General features: G+C 40.7%; 1 protein-coding gene across 2 annotated transcripts in view; it reads left to right on the top strand.

The window, feature by feature from the left end:
• The window catches only part of SNX14 (sorting nexin 14), a 67,506-nt gene that overhangs the window by 25,856 nt on the left and 15,731 nt on the right, over nucleotides 1-25,919 (top strand). Inside the window, exons 13-25 of one of the 2 annotated variants that reach the window (XM_066605179.1) lie at nucleotides 608-763; nucleotides 5,000-5,124; nucleotides 6,541-6,599; nucleotides 8,037-8,063; nucleotides 11,829-11,964; nucleotides 13,732-13,939; nucleotides 14,043-14,126; nucleotides 20,856-20,956; nucleotides 22,248-22,359; nucleotides 22,647-22,687; nucleotides 22,765-22,884; nucleotides 22,987-23,110; nucleotides 24,504-24,668. In XM_066605179.1, the coding sequence (XP_066461276.1) occupies nucleotides 608-763; nucleotides 5,000-5,124; nucleotides 6,541-6,599; nucleotides 8,037-8,063; nucleotides 11,829-11,964; nucleotides 13,732-13,939; nucleotides 14,043-14,126; nucleotides 20,856-20,956; nucleotides 22,248-22,359; nucleotides 22,647-22,687; nucleotides 22,765-22,884; nucleotides 22,987-23,110; nucleotides 24,504-24,668 (1,458 nt within the window). The remainder of the gene's footprint in view (nucleotides 1-607; nucleotides 764-4,999; nucleotides 5,125-6,540; nucleotides 6,600-8,036; nucleotides 8,064-11,828; nucleotides 11,965-13,731; nucleotides 13,940-14,042; nucleotides 14,127-20,855; nucleotides 20,957-22,247; nucleotides 22,360-22,646; nucleotides 22,688-22,764; nucleotides 22,885-22,986; nucleotides 23,111-24,503; nucleotides 24,669-25,919) is intronic. The other variant, XM_066605185.1, reaches the window with a different exon arrangement.

Raw genomic sequence — 25,919 nt, 5'->3', positions numbered from 1 at the left:
GCCTAGCAGTGGCCTATGGATCTGCCATGGCTGGTATTTTCATAGTAATGGGACAGTACACTACAGTACTTCTGTATTATCTGAGCGATAATAGGATTGCAGGCTCAAGTCCACATACAAGGTTAAAAAAATGAAAATGGTCAAAAATCATACAGCTGGAAAAAAAATTCTTGTGCACTTTTTTCTTTTTTTGTAAATGACCCGTATGATAAATTGCACACATTTTTTTTATCGTGCACAGCAAACCATGTATATCTACATATTAAAAAAAAAAATTCTGTTTTTATTTATTTCACCTTTCAAAAACACAATAAAAGTGATCAAAAAGGTCATTTATACCTTTTAGAATGGTCCCAATTAAAACTACAATTAGTCATGCAAAAAACAAGCCCTCTTATTGGTGTCGATGGAAAAATGTAAAAAGTGTGGGTCTTTGCAGTGATACCAAGGTAAATTATTATTATTGTGGTAAATTGGTAAAACCTTAAAAATATACATATAATTTTGGCACTATCATAATCATGCCATACCACAGAAAAAAAATGATCATGAACACAGTTTTAGGAAAATAGCAGGATTGATGTGTTTTGTTTTTTTTTCTGTGTAGAGGAATTTAATGACAAGATTTTAAGACCAGAGCTGATGGATAATGAAATGCTCGCCCTTCATGAAGAAGTGAAGAAGATCTATGTGACTTACTGCTTGGAAGAAAGCATCGATAAAATCAGATTTGATCCATTTATCGTGGATGAAATCCAAAGAAGTAAGTATAGTTGTTGCAGCGCGACCTCTAGCCATAATGTAATAGGCTTGTAGCAAAACAACAGCAACCATTATCTTCTGTCAAGTGTGGGGAGCGCTCCCATAAGTTCTGTTTTACTTTTGATGCTTCCATTAAGTAATAGTGGTTCTCTAATAACCTGTTCATCTTCTGAATTGATAGTTGTAACCCAATCAAGCAGAGTACTCAATGCAGAGCAGCAGCTGCAAAAGCAAGTAAGATTTGGGGGTAACTAAAAAGAGACGTAAAAGCCTGTGATCCCCATGCAATATTAGTCTTCTATAAATCCCTTGTAAGACCACATCTCAATTATGGGATTTAGTTTTGGGCCCCACATCTTTAAAACGATATAGGAGAGCTGAAGAAGATTCAAAGGAGGGCAGCTGGATTATTAAATGGGATGGGTGGTCTATGTTGTAATGAAAGGCTAGAAAATTTTGACTTGTTCAATTTGGAAAGGAGGCGACTCAGAGGTGATTTTATTTGCATGTGGGAATATACATTAACATGCCAAAAGTCATGGGATAGCAATATGTAAATTGATTATGAAGTGGCAGTACCTCAGTTGATGGCTTAGGAACGCCCACCCCTGTATAAGTTGTCAAGTGTTATCTTGTGCATGAGGTAGGGATGGGCTATTGACTTAATTTGCCATCATAGCGCCTTATTATCCCCATTTTAGTTAAAATCATGAAATCAATAGCCCTGCTCCGCGTGGGCAGGGCTAATATCAGGCGATGGGATGTTGCTTCAAGACAGCAATAGAAGTAGAGCGCTATGTGCACCGACAGCATCTAGTGTCACGGTCCCCAGTTGTGGTTCAGGCCATTCTTCTGACCTAGATGACTTGCTGCACTTTTGGTGTTCCGATGTGAGCTGTTGCTGCTCCTAGTCTAGCTGCCAGTGCACAGCGGCTCTCCTAGGAGGTAACTATGGCAGTTTTTTGCAGCTACTATTGTAGCTGATATGTGCCACCTATCACTGCTGACTTTCCTGCACAGTATACTCTGTACAGGAAGGGAACATACTCTGCCACATGCTGCATTGGTTGCGCTGCAGCCACAGTGAAGCCTGCAGCGGTCGGGTGCATGGAGGACAGGGGTGCCGTCATGTCTACATGAATACTCTACTTGTACCCAGTTGTACACATTACAGTATATGGCATGCAGGGAAGTTTGGACCAATGGGCAGCATTATTATATGTCACAGATAGCAGTCCCAACTTTCCAGCATGCCATATACTGTACTGTGAGAACTGGGTAAAAGTCAGTATTTCTGTAGTTCTGACTGCCTTTTCTAAATACACTGTACCCCAGCCCTCCTTATATACACTTCCTGATCAAGGGGGAGGGGCAGAAAAAAATTAGGAAGAGGCTCCTAGAAGAGGTGAAAGCCTGAATGCACGAAGACTGCTTTCACACAGCATGTAATCGCTGTAGGCATTCTGGAATGGAAAATCTGCAGCAATTACACTGTTAATCCGCAGTGGCCAAGTCCACACCACAGATTTACTTGCAGATGCTGTGGATTGTATTTCCAGGATTGAAAGACCAGTATAAATAGACATACTATGTATTTAGAATCCGCAGCATCTTTCGAAAACGCTGTTGGATTCGTTGCAGAAATTTTTCATATAAAAGAGATTTTTGAAATCTCCTCCATGTGGCTCGTACTGCAAATGCTACAGAATTTCTGCCTGATTCCTGCAGTGGAAATTCCACTGCATTTTTGCTATGTGTGAAGGCGGCCTAACCGATTCAAGAAGGACAGAGATGACAACAGGTCTGAAATTATAGAAGTATACTGTGTTGGTCTCCATTCACATTTCTGCCCTGCGGTCTGGCTGATTTCAGTTGTTCGACTTCATCCAGTGAGTCACGGTAGCAGTTGCTTCATATGGTAGGGTGTCTGTGTGATGCAGACACCACAATGAAGTCATGGACCCCAGTTGTCAACAAGGCACTGTGCTTGCTGATCACTGTTCCATACTGGTGTGCTCTCATGGCATGGGTTGGGTCCACCGGTTCTCCTTAACATGTCCTTAACTGGCACTCGCTACTTTTCACTGCTTAGTGACCATTTACAGCTGTTCGTGTACTTCATGTACCCCCACAATGATGGCATTTTACAGCAGGATAATGCCCTGTGCTATCAAGCCAAAGTTTTCTAAAACTATTTTGAGGAGCATTCTGTAGAGTTCTACGAGTGGTATGGCCTGCATAAGCCCAATGTGGTGGAGAGGCCAATACCATGGAGCTGTGAATGACTATCCAGACAGTATGGCTCAACATACCTGCAGATGTCTTCTGTCCACTTGTAAAACAATGCAATGTCGAGTTGTTGCACTTTTGCTGGGCTTATGGGGTCTTATGTATCATCAGTTCCATTCCCATACAACTCTTGGCACTTCAGTGTATGTGTGGTCAGTACAAAGAATTGGCACCTGATTTATTCTTCCCAAGGACTGTACAAAGAACATGGAGACATTCATTAGGTGTGGAGGATAGGGGATTTTGGTGTCTATATGAAGGGATTCTTTACAATTAGAGTATTTAAACTATGGAATGCCCTACACTAAGAGCTAGCAGTAGCAGAAACAATGACCGCTTATAAAAAGGATTGGATGTTTATCTAATAATGAATTGCATTGATTGTTGTAATTAACCTCTTGACGCCACATGATGTTAGGTTACGTCATGGCATCGGAGTACTTAACACAACATGACATCATTTGGATGGCGCGGTATCTAAAGTGAGCCTGCACTATCCGTTAGCGGGAGCCGTCTGCAACAGCGGGGGTGCAGAAGGACAGTGACGCCTGCTGTTAACCCTTTATATGCAACGATCTATGTAGATCGCGGTGTGTAAGGGTTCACAGAGGGAGCGTCCTCCCTCTGTGACGTCATCGGACCCCTGCGATGCAATCGCGGAGGGCCGACGGGTTGCCATGGCGACAGGACACCAGATACAAGCGTCCTGCTTTGCCATTGCCTAAGATCACTATTACAAGCTATAAGGCATTGCAGTACAGGAGTCCTGCAATGCGTTACCATAGCGATCACAGTTGCTATAGTTCAGGTTCTCTTGAGGCACATAAACAGTGTAAGAAAACAAAAAAAAATAGTATTTAAAAGAAGAAAAAAAAATGTTTTCTCATTTTCCCTTATTTGTATGAAAAAAAATAAAAATTGAAGAAAAATCCCACATGTAGTATCATCATGTCCGTAACAACTTATGCACCCGAAAATGGTACAAATAAAACCTACAGCTTGTGACGCAAAAAACAAGCTCTCACAGAGCTCCGACCATGGAGAAATAACAGTTATGCAGCTTTAAATGCAACAGTGCAAATATAATTATTTCCAAATAAAAGGTGTTTTATTGTGAAAAAGTTAAAAAACCTAAAAAAAAATTATGTTTGGTAATCGTACTGCCCTGCAATGTCATTTATGCTGTATGATTGACGCTGTAAAAAAAATTAAACAACACTGGCAGGATTAATGTGTTTTGTTTTTTTTCCCTGCTCTCAAAAAATAAATAAATAAAAGTTTTACAATACTTCATATGTACCCAAAAATGGTACCAATAAAAAACATAGTTCACTACGCAAAAAAACAAAATAGGCCATGTCCTTAAGGGGTTAATCCAGCAAATGATGTGCTCGGGATAGACGCCGCACGTTTAGGAACTTACATGCACTATAACTGTTGGGTGGCAACTTATGGCCATACATCAGGTTGATTCTGAAGACTGTGTTGTTGCCAACGGGCTGTATTTCTGCCTCCACTCTCACCGAAGGAAGTATACACACCAGGTATTTATTACACACCAGAGATTTGTTACTGTTGGTGTTCTATTGGATAAGTGTTTTTCTTTAATGCATGTAACGTCTGCTGTATGGTGGCTTGACAAAGACCCTGCCATCTTAGGGGTCACAATGTTGCTGCTGGTTGTGGTGGTTAATTAAAGTTTTATCCATTATGGACAATTTCTAAACTGACCACTTGATGCTGCCTTGGATCATTTTTGCGTTCCTAAAGGATCAAAAGATGTTGGACTTGCTGGACCGGTGTCTTTTTTTCTTCTTTTCAATCTATGTAATGATGTAATGCAAAAATGTCAATTAATAGGATGTTGAATGGTTGCCCTGTCAGATCTTTAAGTTTGGTCCTCTTTTTGTTTCTTCATGAGATTGTAAACTTTATCCTCCTGTTCTAGTTGCAGACGGCCCCTACAATGAAGTGGTGAAGCTGCAAACAATGAGATGCCTGTTTGAGGCTTATGAACATGTCCTCTCCCTCCTTGAGAATGTGTTTACGCCTATGTTTTGTCACAGCGATGAGGTAAGTAATGGCATTTGTCACAGATATCAGGTACCGTACCGTTAAAATTGCTTTCGTCATTAGTCTAAAGGTTGATCAGTACAATGATGCTCCTTTAATGACTGCTGTAAAAAGTAGTATTTCTCTCTTAGGAAGCGCTTCCACAGCGTTATTATACACGTTATGTGACTACGCTCGGTGGTTCCATAACAGCTGATGAAAACAGCGTTGTGATGGAATCCCGTGTAGAAAAAAACAGAGCTGTTCACTTCTATTGTGATACAGACACCGCTTCGGTGTCCAGTTTACAAGGTTCCCGATTTGTTTCAGCTATATAAAAGAATCACGGGAACCTTGTAAAACGGAGACCAAAGAGGTGATTGTTTCACAATTCAAGTGAACGGCTCCGTTTGTTTTAGTTCAGGGATTTCGTCGCAGCGTAGGTTTTCTGCAGTCATTAGGACGGCTGAGCGTTGTCGCATAGTGTGTTAAAAAACACACTTAACATGGCGGACATGGGAATAGCTGTCCGAATGCTGTAGACTCCTGTGGCCAGGAATAAAGAAGTAACTGAACTAGACCTAGCACTACCCTGATAGTGACAACTGTCACATGATGTCACAGACAATAAAGAATAGCCTATGGGGGTGAAAAATCTAGCCCATATAATCTATTTTGATAATGATTTTATTATATGATATATTATACTATTTTAGCTTAGGGGAACAATATTTTTTTTTTTTTCACCTAATGAAACATTAATATTAATTTTAAAAAACACTTCGTAAAAGAAAAACAGCCCTATTTGTCGAAGGAAAAAAAAATAATTAAAAAAAGCTGGCTAATGAACACTTTTGATATAAATGTTCTGGTCATTGAGGCTCAAAATACCATTCATACTTAAGCTGTGCAGCATGCAGAGTCGGGTTCTGCTGAGATTAGCTGCTGGCGTACTGTTGATGTACTCAACCAGTCGGAGGCACAAGTATAAATAATGTAGCTGCCAGCAAAGTGTAAGGTGCCTCTCCGCTAATGGTTTTCGGTCTGTCTCTGTCCTTGGTTGACCTCCTGGAAGTTACTGTTATACAGTCAGTACATAAAAAGAGAATGAAACTTGAGCTGGATTCATTCAAAGTGTTACTCTATTTTCAGCAATTGATTAAGTGAGTTGCAACTGCTAATGCCTCCTAACTGCCCCTGGCAGGAGTGCACCATCCATGAGGCATGACAATCGCAAGGGGCATCATATTGGGATAGGGCTCAATAAAAAGGCATGTGTGCTTCCAGCCTTGGACACAGTCCTTCCCAATACATAGTAGATTTGTGGAGGGGTCCTCTGATTCTTACCTGATGTGTGCCCAGCTTAACTCATGCGGTTTTCTATCATGTGTTTTTTTTTTTTGCTAAACCTTTTAATTCTGTAATGCTTTTTCCTAGTATTTTAGGCAGCTGCTTGAAGGTGCAGAGTCTCCTACACGCAGTTCAAAATTCAACAGGTAAGTTGTAGATTGCCAGTTACTTGTGGAATACTCATTTTGAACATGTATGTAATACGTGATGTACACTAGTTTATTTACAAATAACATTTCTGGATCATTTTAATATATTGCCTATCGTTAGGTCGTTCATATTCACTGTATATGTGTCCGAGACCAACTAAATGATCGGTATTTAAACCAAACAGTGAACGAGCCGACCATGATTTTTGTGGCTGCATAAAATGACCGATTTATCGTTCGATCGGTGGCTGCGTTTACACTGAATGATTGTTGCTCATTATCATTTAATTTTTTAACCGATAGTCATTCTGTGTAAAAGGGCCTTAAGTAGATAACTGTCTGATTGTGGGGGCCTACTGCTGGCACCCCCACTAATCAACAGATCAGGGGTCCCAAGTGTCCTGCAATGAATGATTGAGCATGTGTAGGGCCCCTGGGTTGATGGTGGAGAACGTAAAAGGGACCCTCAGGAATGTTTAATGCAACAGGACAGGTGGGCACTAGGGGGCCGGCTGACTGGTGGGAAACCACTGTTCCTCAAGTATTTCCTGCAGGAGGGCTACTGCTGGAGGGCTAACATAATACTGCCGATCACCTGGCTGGAAGCAGGCACTTGGTGTTTTGCGTAGAGAGACTTATCACTGTATGCCAACTTACTCCAACAAACTTTTATTTCAAACGGTGAATTAATGTTGTGCACAGCACTGGTGTAGTCTACTCGCAACAAGGGGTTAATCAATGCAAAATAGTTTCTACAGCAATAACCATTCTTTCCTCACAGCAAGGGGGAACGGATCACCAGACAGGTATATATATCACAATTGGTTATGCCACAGCCCCCCTCCACCCCCAACCACTCCCTACACAATGACCTGTTTGTAGAGCATACCCACAACATTGCGATAAGTCAATGGGTCTTCTCCTATCCATTGTGTCTTCAGTCCATGAAGCTGCCGTGCAGCTTATTTCTAAATGCTGTTACCTGCAGCTGAGGCAAAATGGCTGCCCCGCAGTCATGTACAGACAATAGAATAAAAAATTCTATAATCCTAAAATAAAAACAGAATAGGAGAATGGAAAATGTTCTCTGATCTAGTGTTAATTAGTAAAAAATTGGTGATACAATGCCTTTAAATTCAACCAGTTAAAGGAAAACTATTGAATAAACATTGCGAACATTGAACTTGGCATGCAGCACTGAAGAGGTGCTTAGTATCTAGCAATGGCCTCCACTTTCAGAGGTGATCAAGCTGGACCTTCACACTTTTGTAGAAACCGGCATGGTCAACTTGAAAGTTAAAAGTTCTGGGGTGCATATAACAGGAAAGACCCCAGTTCTTGTATCTGGTAGAGCGTTGTGCAGTTCCTCCTAGTGATACATGAGGAAGCAGTATTTCTAACATATTGATTATGAATTATATATACTTATTGCAGAAATAGCCTCAGTTTGGATGATATACGGTGAGTTTCCACACCGCATGTTGGAATTGCTTCACTGTGTAGTTATGATGTTGCATTTTTGTGCTATAGCCTTTGTGTGAATTCCTTTGTCTTCATTGGAAATTGTGTCTTATTTTCTACCTTTCCTGGTTGGAGCATTCATGACACCGGTAACATCAAGAGATGAATAGTAAGAGCGATCTAGCAGGCTTCATTCTATGGCGCTAGGCTATCCCTTATTGACTGGTGGGGATCCAATTGCTTATACCCACTCTCTCATCAGAATGAAGGGGCTGCAGCGCCTTTGATTCTTGGATGTGGCGGAGACCCAGAGGCTTTTATCTTATGGTTGATTTTAGTGAAAAAGTGGTGTTTCCATCATATAATGTTATAAGGCCTTTTTTAATCTCTTCAACGGGTGCAAGTAGTGAATTTGAACCTTGTAAAATTTCCCAACATTTATCAGACTGATACAAGCCTTAGAACAGAAAAAAAAATATACGAGATATTTGTAATGACTATATACTCTCTGAAATTCTGTTAACCCCTTCACAGTGAATTTATGTCGCTACTTGCAGGGGCCTGTATGCAGTGACGTAAATTTATGTTCTACACTCCCCCGAGTGGGTGAAACACCTGAAACAGCCTGTGGGTTCGGATGCAGTCATTAAGACCTGAACTAATCAGGTCTCAATGATCACATTAGAGTGACAGCCAATCACAGCACTGGCTTTGAAAGTTTATTGTAGTAACAAACTTTCCTGGCATTTCAGCATTCTAAAAGCCTCTCTTCCCATTGCTCTCCCCCTTCCACCTGATTGTGAGATCAGAGGAGGGAGAAGCAAAGTATACTGTGTAAAAACCACACATTAACCCCAAAGTAACTTCAGTTACAATTACCTGGATGATTTAGTTAGTGTGGGTGATTATATAGTGTTCGGTTCATTTTTAATAACTTACCTAGAAAGAAATTAAATTTATAAAGGTACGGTACATTCAAACATAGCGAATTTTGTGTGGATCCACACCAAATTCCTTAGCATATCCTCTGATTAGTGATGATGATGTCTGGCGCGCTGCACTGACCGCGGCCTGGATGATCAGCTGATGGATGGTGTCAGGAGCCTCAGACTCCCCTTCCATCAACTATTGATGACTTATCCAGAGGCTAAGTCATCAGTTTGAAAAAAAAAGACCAGACAACCCTTTAATGACACAAACAGGCTAGTTCTTTGAAGAAAAATGTTTATGTAATGCTTAGTGTGAAGAGAGTAAACTTTTTTTTTTTTTCTGTTTGATTTTTAGTTTTTTAAAGATCATGTCATGTACAGTATGCTACCAAAGGTAGAAATGGGATACAGCTTCCCTTTAAGCAGCAATATACTGCCTTTGCGTAGAATTACCCAGGAGGGAGAAACTTTTTCTTTGCAGCACTGATTATATTTGAAAAAATGACTATTAAGCATAATTGGCCGCATTTATCAAAACTGTCTAAATAGAAAAACTTTTTGCATAGCTACCAATCACAGTGCAGCTTTTATTGTACCAGAGCAGTTTCAGAAGTGATTGGTTGCAATATAAAAAAAATAGATCAAGACCCTAGGGAGGTCATGGCATATCAAGTATGCTAATGAATACTGCCAATTGGCAGAAAAAGCCCCATGTACAACGTTCCTGACCACTGTGCCAACTTTATTAGTAATATTGGCAACTAACTAAGGGCTCTTAAAAAGCATATTGATCTCTCCAGGCTCTCATAATGACTGATGAGTGATCATTATGCCTATACTTTGCAACCCACGGTAGTACATTAATGAAGAATGAGAGAGGGATATGCGGTGAATGGAGTCAAGGAAAGTCACTGTACTTTCATTGATACAAGCAGGAAAAATGGATTGCAGCATGCTCTATTTCTCTGCATACCACGCAGCATGATCCCTCTACCCTTGTATAGGTAGTGTATGCAACACTGTCCATGCGCAATACATTGCGTATGGGTAGCGTTTTCATACGCAATCCTGCTACGCTGAATAAGCCCCATCCCTCCTGATGAGGCACGTTATCTTGGGAAACATGGTGAGCGGACAGTCTGTTTTAAATTGCAGTAAGGGTCATATAATATATATTTATTATAGCTTTTCCTGCCAATTGGCAGTTTTTGTTAGCTTATTGGTTACCCCAGGCAACAGAGTATTTGTTTTTAGACCGTTTTGATAAATGCGGTGCCGTATATGTAATCTAATCAGCACAGAGTTAAACATTTGACCCCTTTGTGAAGGCAGTATGTCTGACTCTTGCATCATTACACTGAATGCATGACCAGTGAGTGGATGCCGTGCCCAGTAATGCATCTGTTCGTATTAACATGGCTGTCTGGATGACCCAGTTATCACATAACATAGCTGTATATACATGCTCCAGATTGTGCTCCGAAATTATGTCTGTCACTTTGACTATATTACCACATTCTGCTGTGCCCCTTTTCATACTAATTGCTGGCTTTTTCAGTGCGTTGGATTTTATTTTTTGTTTTTCCTACCTATTATTGGCCATACTCTGTACACCAGGTAAGGGCTCATCCGTCTTCAAATGTGTGGAAGATTCTTGCATTGCTCGTCTAAATGCACCAAAATCTATGTATGTAATACAGTACAGTTTTCATAATTTTGGGCAGAAATAATTGTGTTCGGTATATAACAGCAGTCGGAAATGTATTGAAACTGGTGCAAAGATAAAGTAGAGCGGTGTACGGATATTGCAGATTCCAAGCAGCTTTGGAAAATGAAATAGATCCTGCTCCACTTTCCCTTTCATTGGTTTGGATACATTTCCCCCCAGGGTTTGCTTGTTTTTTTTATTTAATTTCTAGATCACTTTGGAAAGCAAATGTATCTTTTTGAGAGTTCTTTAAAAAACCCACAAATCTTACACCTTAAGGGCTCCTGTCCACTAGCAAAATTGAATTGCGGAATCCGCATTCAATTTTGCCCATAGGGAATCATTGGCCATCTGCGGTCAATTAAATTAAATTTTGCACCCGCAGATGGCATTTTAATAGATTTGCATTTTTCATGCGCGGGAGAAAAAAATGCAGCATGCTCCATTTTATCCCGGATCGGCCACATTGCTATCACAATGCTAGCAATAGGTGCGGATATCCTCATTAAAAAAATACCATTTAAAGCAAATCCATGCGGAATCTGCTGCGGAAATCTGCAGCAGATTCTGCGCGGATTGTATTTTTCTAGTGGGCATGAAGCCTGAGGGCTCCTGTCCACAGACAATCTTCCATTGCGTTATTTGCAGCGAAAATCCGGCCGCAAATAACGTAGTGCACGCTTTTCATAGCGTTGCTATGGATAGCGCAGCCCCCTTTCCACGAGCAGAGAGTCATAGCGATTCTCCGCTCGCGGGACTCAAATCACGGCATGCCACGATTCTCCGCGGTGAGCCTATCTGTCAGATAGGCTCACCGCAGAAAACTGTCATTTCTCTCCCCTGCTCTCCAGCGGCGGAATATCGCTAGTGATATTCCACCTCCCCTGTGGACAGGGGGCCTAAAGGGTTTCCGAGTGCCCAGTAGAAGTTTGGCGAAGAGTGCTCTATGCTGTAGACTTTGTAATATACTATTACGTGGCAGTCCACAAGTCATTCTTGACCTCCTTTTCTTCATCTTTAGGAGTGAGTAGATTGTGAGCCCCTTGGGGGACAAGGGTTGATGTGAGAGTAGATTCTAACCTGCATTGCTGAAATTTCTTTTTGTAAGTACATATTTTTTTGTCTCAGAACAACACAGAAAAGAGGAGGTGAGCCTTCAGGAATTGGGAAGATTGGCAGCAGACTAAAAGGAGTATTTAAGAGCACCACAATGGAGGGAGCAATGCTGCCTAATTATGGGATGGCAGAGGGAGATGAGTATGCTGTACGTAAAGGCTTCTCCTGGAATACTGTATATTGTTTATACTCCCACATATGCTGTCAGACGTCATAGAAAAAGGCCAAACTCATCAAGACCATGAAGTACTTTACAGCAAACTCTTTTCAGTGTGTTCTTACTCTGTTGGGTTCATGCATGGTGACCACTGCAAGAATAACGTCTGTCGGGTAATAACCTACTTGGTTTCAGTCTCCTGTCTGGCCGCAGCACTGTTGTGCTACTGGGGTACTCTCCCTCCTGACGCTACGTTGTGCTATGTACATTACTGCATCCCAGAGAATAGGGAGCTATTAAAGAGTTTTCCCATGAAATGGCTAGTGGGCTTATACAGCTTGATCAAACTGAGTGCGAAGAACCTCATGTTTATAAATTTTACATATTATGCATTAATCGATTTGGCAATAGATTAATGCATAATACGTGGATGTGCAGCCCATGCTCCCCCCCTAATGTTTAGTATACTTCTAGAGAAGTCCTGTGAATCCTGCTCCCCTCCATCCACTGCTGATTGACTGCTTTTTCTTTTATGAATGGATTTAAGAGCTGTCAAAGATTCTGTTTGTGAGCGTTTTCTCTGAGTTCTGGCAGCATATAAAAGTTTTTAACATAAAACTAACTAAATAGCAGAAAACGATATTTCTGAACTCTACATCTCCCCATCTATCCTTTTTCAGTTTGGGTAGCATAGGAGAACTTACATATCAGCTTTAAAATGTACTCTTTTTACCTAACCAGCTGGTTAATAGGGTTTTCTAGGACTACACTACTAATGAACTATCCTCAGGATAGATGATCAATAGTTGATTGGTGGGGTCCACTAATTGTTGTTCTCACCGTTGAGTTGAGTGAAGTTACAGCAGCATTTGGCTGAGTGCCGCGGCTTTTTCAGTCCATACCAGGCACAATGCTGTACACTGTATAGTAGCTTTCCTTAGTATAGCAGCTCAGTCCATTCACTTGAACGGGACTGAGCTGCTGTCAAGCCATGTGACTGATGAGCATGACGTCACATGTCTGAGAAGAGGCTGCAGCGCTCACCTGAGTTGTGCTGTCTCTTCAATCATTGGCAGGGATCCCAAGCAGCGGACTCCTACTGAGCAACTGTTTAGTTCTGGGGAGACCTAAAAGTGAGAACATTTGTAGTAGACTTTTGTTCTACCAAAGATGGCAGTGTAAAAATATTTTTTAGCTGCAGTTTGACCCAGTGGCAGTTATGAGACTAATACATTGAAGCAGTTAGTACTGACAAACTTTTGCATAGCAACCAACTGTTTTTTATTCTGGAACGCTGCAGTGTTTGACTCAGAGCGGCGTTCCGAGTCATGAGGGCGGACCACACCGGCGTCTCCCCTCCTGTATCAGGCAGAGTGACAACTCTTTCCCCTTTTCTGTGTAGGAAGTAAGCTGTCACTCTACATGCAATGGGTGGGAAGAGTCCTGGCACAGCCCATCGCTGTGACTTGGGGGATCCGCTTCAAAGTGTATTCATTATGAAATGTTACAGCATTTCAGAATAAAACACTGAAGGCCCAACAGCCATCCCTGTCCCGGGTTCATGTTGCCTATGGTTTAGGCAGCATGAACCTGATGACAAAATCCCTTTTAAAGAAGGTCCCTTAAGAAGGTGAGGAGCTAGAAGCATGCATTTAATCAACAATAAAGTTTATTAACAGTCTGTTATAGAGAATATGATGTCATCGTGTGATCTGGAAATACATTTATTTGGACGTCACTGAATATTTCTTCTTCCAGATTGAGGAAGGCATTATGGTATTAGAAGACGACTCTCCTGTGGAGGTGCTCACTGCATCCACTCCAAACACACCCCGTAACCTCTCTGCATGGAATATCAGCATTCCATTTGTAGATTTTTTTGAAGATGCATGTCTTGAAAAAAGAGATCGAAAAGAAAGGATCCCTGTGTTTTGTATAGATGTAGAGAGAAATGACAGAAAAGCAGGTATTAAGTGCTGTGAACATGCATGGTAGTTGTTCAATTCTTATGTAAAGTCTGTGTTACAAATTTTTAAATTTTTTTAACAATTCTGATTTTCTTTTTATAGTCGGACATGAAGCTGAACATTGGTCCGTTTACAGGAAATATATAGAATTTTATGTTTTGGAGTCAAAACTCACTGAATTCCACGGTATGTTCTGTTCTTAAGACTCTTATTTAGTGCTAGCTTTTAGACTTTGCCTTTAAAAATATCATGACTGCTCAATTCCTCATTTCTGTTCGCTCTTTGCACCCTGTTGTCTAGATATTTGGTGCAGTTACTCATGAGTTTTGGTCTTTTTTTTTTGTTTAACTCTTCAAGGACCAAAGTGTTTTGGTCTTAAAGGACCAGACACGTGGTGTTTTTAATTGCCCTTTTTTTTTCTCCAGCTACCAAAATTATTTTTGCAGTTTTTTTCTATGACATACAGGGCTATTTTTTAATATCTGTTTTTCACTGACATTTTTTCCAGTTTTTTTTTTGTTTGTTTGTTTTAGCCCACTCTTACACACACTGACGGTAAAACACCGCATTTTACTGTGATTTTAAGCAGAGTTTTCAAACACATTGTACAGCGTTCAACAGCAATTTTTAACGTACCCCATCATTGTAATGGGTGGTGAGGTGCATTAAAATCACTTAAACACATGAAAATAGAGCAGACAGACCTCGAAAATCGCGATGTTAGAAACACTGCGTTCAAACGCTGGTCTGCATAGCCTCATTGAAATCAATGGAGGCACTGTACAGCGTTTAAACACTGTAAAAAGCGTTGTGTGTGAGAGTGGCCTTAGTTTTATTAGAGGTAAAAAACAAAATTATTTATAGTTTTTGTTTTTAAAATTTAGTATATTTATGCTAAAAGTACAGAAATGATTTCCCCATTTTGTTTCAGACAGTTTGATATATAATTTTTTGAATTACAGGGCACATATGGCAATGGTTTTGCTTGGCCTTGAGTCATTTTGTTTTTTACGTATTTATTATTTTTTTTTAATATCTGTGTCCCCCATGACGACACATACGACCTCTCTGGGGCATTGTTTGCTGTATTTTTAATCACCACATCGAATAACCTAAGTGACACTTCCAATATCTCTATTTAATACATAGCCCTCATTGAGCGCTATGTAGCTTTGAAAGCAGAAACGGTAAACAACGCTTCTAGCTTGTCCTCCAGGTCCTCAGTTGTATCTGACAGCTGAGCAACCAACCTGCTCCTGCTTGATTGCAGGAGCTTTAATCCCACACTGTTCATTTGCTATCAGGCGAGATTAAAACCCAGGACCATGGGCCATAAAGTAACTGCTCTTCGTCCTCAAAGGTTAATAAGGAGTTATTTTCTTTTTTTGATCCGCTCCTAGTTTGTTAAATAGCAGCTTAAACTATTGTATGAAGCCATGAAACTGCACTGTGTGAACAAGGGCAAAGTGTAAAAAACAAGTATAAGTGAAATGTTTGCATGTACATCAAAGTGCTAACAACCATTTGTACGTGAGTGAGTGCTTCACATGCTCCACCCCTGGTCACATGCCTGTGACGTCATCACAGGTTCTTCATCTCGTGACGTAGGCTAAGAGGAGAAGAACAAAGTTAGGGCTCTTGGCAGGGGAGGACAAAGATAACAAAAAGAGAATACAACTAAGCAGTTATTATCTCAGACACAACTCAGCAGTCCTGACAGGAGACACTGACCTACCGCAACCACAGAGATCCGGTGGGCTAAAGGACCTGCGGTGACATCGCTCCCACCTGACCAGCGCTGCTGTGGGAGGAGCCATTCTGGAGTTTGGTAGAGAGCACTGTATACTGGATAAGCACCAACCCAAAGAGCCACCTACAGAGCTGGACAGCAGCTAACAGGACTTGTGATGATGTCACCGTCATGTGATCAGTCACCTTTGTGGCTGGAGTCAGGGGTCACATGACCAGGGGCTGATTTGTGTATGCAGGAGTCTGCTGTGCTGGTTGTGATCCCTGCTGGATGAGCTAAAGGAATCAGAATGTAGCAGAGCTGTGTGTGTAATGTGTGCGGATCAGGATGGATGTAGTAGAGCTGTGTGTGTGATGTCTGGGGAACAGGATGGACGTAACATGGGGCAGAGCTGTGTGTGACATGCGCATCTTGCTCTTACGTGTCATGCATGCTCTTCTGGTGGCCTCAATCCATTGGATCATCATTAACGATGTTGTGTACATCAATAGCCCGAAGGGTTGTTGATTCAGGGATCTGCCGACTGCTGAGCTTGGGAGTCAGGAAGGAACTTTTCTCTGAAGAGTGTTGATCCAGGGATTATTCTGACTGCCATTATGGAGTCAGGAAGGAATTTTTCCCCCCCCAAATTGGGTAAATTGGCTCCTGCCTCATTGTTTTCCTCTGGATCAACATGGGAGTATAAAGGGGGGGGGGGGGGTGTAAACAAGCTGAACTGGATGGATATTTGCCTTTTTTTAGCCTAGCCTACTATGTTACTATGGGTGATTGCATCCTCTCAACCATATTCTGAGCATGTGGCTCAAACACATGAACTTTTCTCCGTGCTAGCTTTCACTGCACCTATGTGACTTGTCCTTCACTCAAGTGGAGTGGAATGGCTGTGTCCGATAACAAGGAGAGGTACTGACAGGACATTGTGCTGTCTGAGAAGTTAATACTGTGTAGTTTGGGAATTGTAGACTATGATGTCAGGAAATAGCTGCAGACTGGAAGATCAAGATGTAAACAAACTAGCGTACTCGGTCTGTAACAATTGCATCAGATTACTACAAACAACAATTTGGAGGGATTTATCACACATTATATAGTACGCTCAGACTACTTTTAAAGCTTTTTTTCTGAAATAGTTCAGAATTTTTAAAAGTACAAATCATGAAGAATACATTCCGAACACTGCAAACTTTGCAAGATTGTGTAGCATCAAGTGGCATTTTGCCTCTGTATAGAAATTGTGGGAACCTCAGTTATATAGCTATTTAACCCTTGTCATTCACACAACTAAATGTTACATGTATATTGCTGACTGTACCAGCATTCTGTATTGTTTGGGGAAGTAATCTGTTTAAAAATAACACTGGGGAACAACGTTTTTGTTGCATCCATAAAAAACACTGGGTCTTACTTCATTTGAGTGTGCTGATCTCAAATCTGAAATTAGTTTTTCTCTGTTGGATACAGTTTTTTGGAACTCAAGATTTTAGGTTTTCATCTTAATGTAAAATTTTCAACATTTAGTTGAACATAATGAAGTAGAATGTCTTCTTGGGCATCCTCCTGGTGAGAATATAATAATTTATATAACACAGTAAATACACTAAAACATATGCTTGCATCAGAATTTGTCTACAATTTTGAAATAAAAATTAAAAACACTTATTTTAAGCATAAAATTTGCACAAACTCATTCAGATTCTATTCAGCCAAGAACTGGCGTTTGTAGCTCTTGCTTTTGTGTACTTGCGAGGACTATCCCATTTCATGCTCCAGCAGTAGCCTGCCATCATATTCCTGTCCCATCGCCCCTGATAACGCTCTTCCATCGTCTACAGATTTTGATGAAAGCGTTCTCCCTGCTCATCACCAACCGCTCCAAGAATTCACGGGAAACTTCAGGAAAGGAATCTTAACGCTTATGTTACATCCAATGTCGCGGAAAGCCAACCGCATCCTTTGAATCAGAAGTACATAGTTTTCTGCTTTTTTGTTGCCAAGGAAGTTTTTTGTAACTGCCACAAAAGTCAGCCATGATGCTTTCTCCTCCTTATTCATCTTCCTGGCAATTTCTTCGTCACGTATGACTGTTCGAATTTGAGGTCCATCGAACACACCTGCTTTTATCTTCTCGAAAGACAAGGCAGGAAAAGCAGAAACAATATGTAGAAAGCACTCACTTTCTCTATTCAAAACCTTAACAAACTGCTTCATTAAGCCAAGTTTGATGTGAAGGGGGAAGGGGGGGGGGGAATGATCCTGTCTCGACTAACGTTAGGTTTATTCACAATCTTTGGCATCCCTACTTCCAGAGCTTCCCGTTTCGGACACTCTTTCTGTGTCCAGTGTTTCTCCCAGCTTGGCTGTCCCACAAACACAGAAAGTAAAGATACTTTGTGGAACCTCTGTTGTCCAAGGAGGAAATCTACCATTTTAACCCCTTAATGACACGGCCTATTTTGGCGTTGAGGACCAAGCGATTTTTTTGGTATTTTTCCATCTCCATTTTTCAAAAGCCATAACTTTTTTATTTTTCCGTGGACGCGGCCGTATAAGGGCTTGTTTTTTGTGTGGCGATCTGTAGTTTTTATCGGTGCCACTTTTGGGTATATAGACAATATCGTAAAATTTTTTTTTTTTTTTTTAATGATAACAGGGAGAGAAAACGCATCAATTCTGCCATAGATTTTTTTATTTTTTTTTACAGCGTTAATCATGCAGCATAAATGACACACTAAATTTTTTCTGCGGGTCGGTACGGTAACAACGATACCAAAATTGTTATATTTTCTTTAGGTTTTTACACTTTTTTGCAATAAAACCCCCTTTTTTTTGGAAATCTTTTTTTTCCTCTATAGCTGCATTCAAAGTCATGTAACTTTTTTATTTTTCTATGTACGGAGCTCTTTAAGGGCTTATTTTTTGCGAGACGAGCTGTAGTTTTTATTGGTACCATTTTGGGAAATGTACGGCTTTTTTGATCACTTTTATTGCATTTTTTGTGAGGCAAAATGCTAAAAATTAGCATTTTGCCTCTGTTTTTTAGCGGGTTTTTTTACGCTTTTTGTCGTACAAAATAAAAAGCGTGTTCAACTTTTTGTACACGTCGTTACGGACGCGTCAATATCCAATATGTGGGGCTTTAGTTTTTTTTCCCCTTTTTTTATGCTAATATTAGAAAAAGCATAAAAAAGGGGTTTTTTTTACATTTTTTATTTTACATTTTTCTTTTTTTTACACTTTTCTTTTCTTTTTTTTATACTATTTGAGTCCCTCTGAGGGACTTGCAGCACTGTGCCTATGATCGCTGTCATAAGGCATAGCAGAGCTACTGCTCTGCCATGTCTTATCGCTTGTACAGCGATTATAGGCACAGGCAATACAGGACGCCAGTGTCTGGCGTCCTGTTGCCATGGTGACAGGCCGGGCTCTCGCGATGACATCGCGAGTTCCGGCCGGAGACACACAGGGATCGCGATCCCTCTGTGAACTCTTTCCCTGCCGCGATCTACTTGAATCGCGGCAGGGAAGGGGTTAACAGCGGCGGGCGCATCTCCGATGTCCCCCCGCTGTTGGAGCGGGACGCCGGCTGTGACTGACAGCCGGCTCCCGCTGCGGGATAGCGCGGGATCTTATGTGATCCCGTGCTATCCCCAGGACGTACCGGTACGTCCTTTTGCGGGAAGTACCAGGCTCCCGGGACGTAACGGTACGTCCTGGAGCGGGAAGGGGTTAAGATCCACACAAATGATGCAGTTATGCTCCTCATACTTCAGTAAGTCGAGGACAATTTTTATGTCCTTATAATCTTCTCGCAGATGAACTTAATGACCAATTGGAACCGCTGCATAAACATTCCCATTGTGTAAGAGAACACATTTCAGACTCCATTTAGAGCTATCAAGAAATAGCCGTCATTCTGTGGGACTGTAAGTGGTAACACCTAACTGGCTGAGAAGACTACTGATATCATGACCGTAAACAAATTGTTTGTCTTCGGGAAAGAAGTCCACAAAAATTTGTTCACACTTCCTGAAATGGGATACTTTAGCTGACAGGTGAAGTACATTCTTTTCTTGAAGCCTAGAGGCTAATAACTCAGCTGATTTCTTTGAAAGGCCCAAATCTCTTACTAAGTCATTCAATTCCGGTTGGCTGAACTGCTGAGGGGTTAATGACTGCTTGGCATTACAAGATCCTTCAGATTCTATAATCATTTTCTCATGCATCTTATCAAAATCCCCTTGATGACCATGTTCACATTCTGCGTCCATAGAAGAGCCAAAACCATTTAAAACTGGACCCGGGGTTGTCTCAGAGTGTGGGATAGGTCGTACTGCTGAAGGAATATTAGCATATATGATCATATGCCGGTTTTTCTTGCCGATGCCCTTTGTATTGGTCAGGCAGAAATAACGGTCACTGCTGTGGTCCTTGGGTTCACGCCACACTATGGGAACACCAAAAGGCATGCCTTTGCATTTTCCTTTTGTCCAGTCACAAAGCATTTCTTCACAATTATGACACACAATATGAGGAGCCCAATTCTTGTCTTGATCGCCAAGAGGAACTTGAAAATAGACAATATATGCACGTGTCACAAATGATGAAATATTGCGCCTTTGACGTTGAAATGTGCAGCAGCCACATAGAAGGTGTCAGGACTATTCTTACATTTATGCCTACTCGAAGAAGCCATGACTCAATCTAAAAAAAACAACAAAATAGCAGTGTTTTTATCAGATAATAATTTTTTACATTTAAAAACGACTACAATTATGTAAAAGTGATGTTTGTAAAACATTAATCACCTTGTAGTTATGTTCAATCTAAGCATCATTGCCCTTTAACTCCAATTTAAAAACCAATGAGTGCCATTAACTGTAACAAAAAAAATTAAATTGCATGAAAACTAGAGCATTCACAAAAAACTGATTTTAGATTTGGAATCAGCGATGCAGAAATACATAGAAATAGTTCTAAAACCTCATGCAGCAAAAATTGTTCCCCAGTGTAATATCCACACGTGTATAAATTGAACTTTCTGTTAACTGTAATTTGTCATCTACGTACAGTAAAGTGAAAATACAATCTCTATGGATTAAAAAAATGTTATACTTTCTATTAGATTTAGCGCTTACTTTGGTTAAATAAGTGAGTTTCATATGTAGGTACCTTTCCTGATACCCAGCTCCCATCAAAACGGATTATTGGGCCCAAAAATTATGAATTTCTAAAATCCAAAAGGGAAGAATTTCAGGAATATTTACAGGTATGACTTTTTTTTTTCCTATCAATCTATAATATATGAAATGTTGGTATTAAAAAAATAATATTGCACCCCTAATTATCTATGTATCTAGCATTACCAGTTACATGTGATAAAGGGGTCCTCTAAAGCTGATTACTGTATACATGGCTTTTCTATTTATTTTTTTTAAATCCCTGGCCCGGATAACACACATAGGGACTATATCTTTATAGATTACAACAAAAAGGCAGCATTTTAGGGCACATTACCACGACCATATGTGTAAAAGGCTGCATGGGTCATGCAATGTTTTACCTGTCTATGTAAGGGCTCATGAGCCGACTATTGCCACATTTCTCATGCACGCGGTCATGTGCAGTATAAGGTTTGTCTTTTTTTTCTTTCTAATTTCTAGCTTTGTCTCCTAGTGATGTTGCCTATGTATAATCACCAATACGCTATCCATACAAAAGAATAGGATCACGCTGCGTGATAAGCAATGAAATAGAGCATGCTGTGATTTTTGTCATGCGCATATCTACGTGCAGTGTTTACCCACTAATGTGAATGGATCAATGAAAATCCATGTACTTCATTCACGCTTTTGGTGGCCGTGCACCGCGTGTCACGCGTAATACATGCCAAAATCATGGCCGTGTGAAGCCCTTAGGCCTCCTGCAGACGGCCGGGTCGGATCACGCTGCGAGAATCCTCGCAGCAGGATGCGAGCCGTGACCCCTGCAGCTCACCTGCTATGCCACCTCCTCCGCTTTGCTATGTGCCGGCTGCCGTCCAGCCGGCACATGCGCAGACCAGAGCTAGCTCGTCAGCTGTGACGTTTCTGTGTGGGTCTCTGCGAGGCTCGCTCAGAAATAGGACATGCCGCAATTTGTTTCCCGCCAAGTTCTCACGTGATCAAATCGCGGCTGTATGCATAGGATTGCATTATCTAATGCAATCCTATGGCAGTGGGCACAGGTGGAAATTCTGCGGGAAATCCTGCCATGGAATTTCCACCCGTGTGCAGGAGGCCTTATTCTGAGCTTTAAAGTAGTAATTTCAGTCACTATTTGCATAAGCCACTCCAGCTTTAAAACACATTTGCAAACACTGGAAAGTCTTGTGTGAAAGTCTGTGATTGTGGCTGGAAGCTGTTTTTGGCAGGGTAAGTGTAGAGCTGCATCCCAGCCATTCATGTTTGATCCATCAGAGAGCAGGGGAAGCTCCTACATGACATCTATATGTCCTACTGCGGCACAAATACTTTGAAATATTGAAAGTTACGTGATTATTTTGTGTTCTTTTCCTTTAGAAACTGCTGCAGCACCCAGAGCTGAGTAATAGCCAATTGTTGGCTGATTTTTTGTCGCCTAATAGTTTGGAAACCCAGTTTCATGACAAAATCCTTCCAGATGTCAACCTTGGTATGTGATGAGCTATCTTCAGCGTTATATATGTACATAAGCACTCATCTTCACGATATCGGTCTGTGTAAAGCCACTTTTTTTTACTGAAATATCATGTTTTGGAGAACTAAAACAGTTCAAAAAAAGTTGCAGATGTTTAATGCGCTCACCAATGTGATGGGTCAGCTGCCAAAAAGCATCTTTATATGGAAGGAATAGAATATCAGACCAGCTGCTTTGGCAAATGACCGTCTTAATAAAACTAACAATGTAAATATTTCTTGTCTTTGTGTTCTAACTTGCAGGCAAAATGATCAAGTCTGTGCCAAGCAAATTAATTAAGGAGGTGATTTTCTATTTACTCTGTAGTCTTACAAGCTTTATCCACTGCGTTCCCAAGTTATACCGTGTTTTTACTTGCAGAAAGGCCAACATCTGGAGCCCTTTATCATGAATTTCATCAACTCTTGTGAATCTCCAAAACCTAAACCAAGCAGACCTGAATTAACGATACTTAGTCCTACTTCAGAAAATGACAAAAAGGTTTGGCACAAGACTTAACGTTGTTAATCATTATGACTACATGTAATGCACGTTGTTAACAATTCTAACTCATTTCTCCTCTGCTACTTGTTTCAAATGTAGCTTTTCAATGACTTGTACAAGAACAATGCCAACCGCTCTGAGAATATAGAGAGGAGGTATAACCAGAATTATTTCATGGAGGTCATGACTGTTGAAGGTGTCTATGACTATCTTATGTATATAGGTAAGGAAGGAAAAATATTGTGTAGATTATATATTTAACGACTTCCAAAAATGCTGTCTACACTACTGTAAATTCTTGTCACATGGTATTTGCTGTTGTCTCTGCAGAACTTTTCTAATGCTGCTCACCAACTTCCCTCCCTTGATAATAATCATTAAGTAAGCTTTATAGCAAATTAAGGCCCATTCAGATGTGTGTATTTCTCATCCATGTGCTGTCTGTGTATTTCATGGATGACACACGGACCCGTTGTAGCTTATTAGGCTATTCATATGTGTGAGCTTTCACACGGACCAATGATCCATGTGAAAAAAAGAAATTATAGCATGCCCTATTCTGGTCCACAGCATGTACGAGACTTGGACATGCAACGTGTGTCTATGTGCGGTCTGATGCGAGGCGTGTCCTAGAACATTGGGCACATCTTGCATATGGCCATCTGAATGTAGCTACGATTTTGTTTTTCTGATGCAGAAGAAGCTTCAAGTGTGCTGCATGTGTAGAGTTAAAAACAAGATTTTTGTAAGAACTTATGATAAAATCTCTTTCTCAGACGGATCTTTGGGGACACAGCAAGACCTTGGGTATAACTTCTGCCACTAGGAGGCAACACTAAGCATAAAAGTGTTAACTCCTCCCACTAGCTATACCCCTCCTGCAAGCACCAAGCTAGCTCATTTTTGGTATGCAAGCAGTAGAAGCAGCTAAGTAGGATACGACAACAATTGTTAATAAATAACCATGCTCAATAACTGTAACTCATTCAAACACCGTGTGCGACTGCATTGAGGACACTCCAACCAAGAGGAGTATATGTTACAGTCCTAATACCAGACTCGGTGGGTGCTGTGTTCCCCAATGAACAAGACGAGAAAGAGATTTTATGGTAAGTTCTTAAGAAAATCTATTTTTTTTGTCTATCATTGGGGGACACAGCAAGACCTAGGGGCATTCCAGAGCAGTGCCCAAGGGGTTGGAGCTTTCTTCGAGGTCCACCTGCCCGCGTCACATACACTGTAACACGGTCTGTAGACAAGATAACCTTGGCACAGTAACCTATACTGATGCGAAGCGAAGTCAGCCTATTGTGACAAACCGCTAACGATAAAAATGCCAATCAAAGTCGTCATTGTAGTGGATCCGGAACCACATGCAGGTAGGTTATATGGCGGCTATACAATGCACAAAAGCCGCATGGTGGCAATACGATGTACAAAAGCCGCATGGCGGCAATAAGACGCATAAATGCCACATGGCGGCTGCACGACGCATGAATGGCTGTATGAATTTAAAGAAAGTAATTTACCATAAAATCCAAACATTCTTCTTTCTTCAATTTCCAAGAATGGGTCTCAGAAATGTTAATTTTGAATTATTTTTTGATTAAAAACAGGACGTGTTGTTTTCCATATTCCTGACTGGTTTCATCACCTGTTAATGGGAGGTCGAATCCTTTTAAAAAACAGCCTTGAGACCTATACAGACTACTGCCTGCAATGTAAACTTGAACAGCTTAGTCAAGAGCATCGACTGGTATCCCTAATTACACTTCTTAGAGGTATGTATATTATATTACATCACACCGTTTTGACAGTACTTGAAACACTCAAGATTTTTTTAATCATTCCCTCAAACTTTTCTTCAAAGAGGTAAAAATCCAGTTTTCTGTCCCGACCACTTGTCAGAAAGAGCAGACAACCTCAGTTGAGCACTGTTTCCGTAGCTCTCACTGAAGTGAATAGAAGCTATAGAGATGTCACAGCACAGCGTGCTATGCAGTTTGCCTAACTTGCATAAAGCGCTGTTTCCTTAGCCTCTATTCACTTCAATGAGCGCTACGGAAATAATGCTCGGCTGCAGTGTTTGGCTTTTTTCCTCGTAGACTCTACTCTAAAAATATATCCTCCCAGAACTAAACATTACTTTCTGCCCAAAATAAGATGCATCTCAAAAGTCCATCATGTTGACTTCCCCTCCCTTGATATGCACACTTGATTTACTTAAACATAAAGGTGACTTCTCTTCTGATATGCATATTTGATTGGTTTAGACACAAACCCTTTTACACGCAAAAATAATCTTTCAAAGGACTGAAGAATTAGTGATATATTTGCATAAAGTGTTAATGAGCATTAACACTTTATCATCTTCATTTGTTTGTAAAAGGACCTGCAGGAGCTGTTTGCAGAGCCCAGTTCTGTTTAAATACATTCCCAGCTGTGTAAACAGCTGCTGACACATTCCATTGTTGTCTTGTGGCTAGTGTAAACATCCCTCCAGGAGAACATCCTGCAGTCTATTGAAAGATTAAATAAATTCAAATGGAAATGTATTTGCTCAGACTCTCAGCGGCTCAAGGATGGATTTTAAGTGAACTAAAATGCATCATTCAAACAAAAGCCCCCGTTTACATGTAACGATTATCGCTCATTTTCGACCGTTTGAACGAATTTTGAGCGACAATCGTTGCATGTAAACGGGCATTTACTTGACTCTGTCTCTGCTGTACTACTTTTATTTTTTTTTTTCTCAAAGACATTTTTTTTTTCAATTATTTTTTAATGCTATCTTCTGCGCACAATAACTTTTTATTTTTCCATCAACATAGTTGTGTGAAAGCTCATTTTTGTGGGCTGTCCTGTAATTTGCGTTGGTACCATTTTAAAATGCATACAACTTTTTAATCGCTATTTACTGCATTTTTTCTTGGAGACGGGGTGACCAAAAAAGCGCATTTCTGGCGTGCTTTTTTTCTGGACTGCATCCATCGTGCTGGATAAATAATACATTACTTTCACAGATCAGACTT

The sequence above is a fragment of the Eleutherodactylus coqui genome, chromosome 1, assembly GCF_035609145.1.
Source record: "Eleutherodactylus coqui strain aEleCoq1 chromosome 1, aEleCoq1.hap1, whole genome shotgun sequence".
NCBI lineage: Eukaryota > Metazoa > Chordata > Amphibia > Anura > Eleutherodactylidae > Eleutherodactylus > Eleutherodactylus coqui.
Note: the sequence above shows the minus strand (reverse complement) of the source record. Positions and strands in the feature narration are given on the sequence as shown.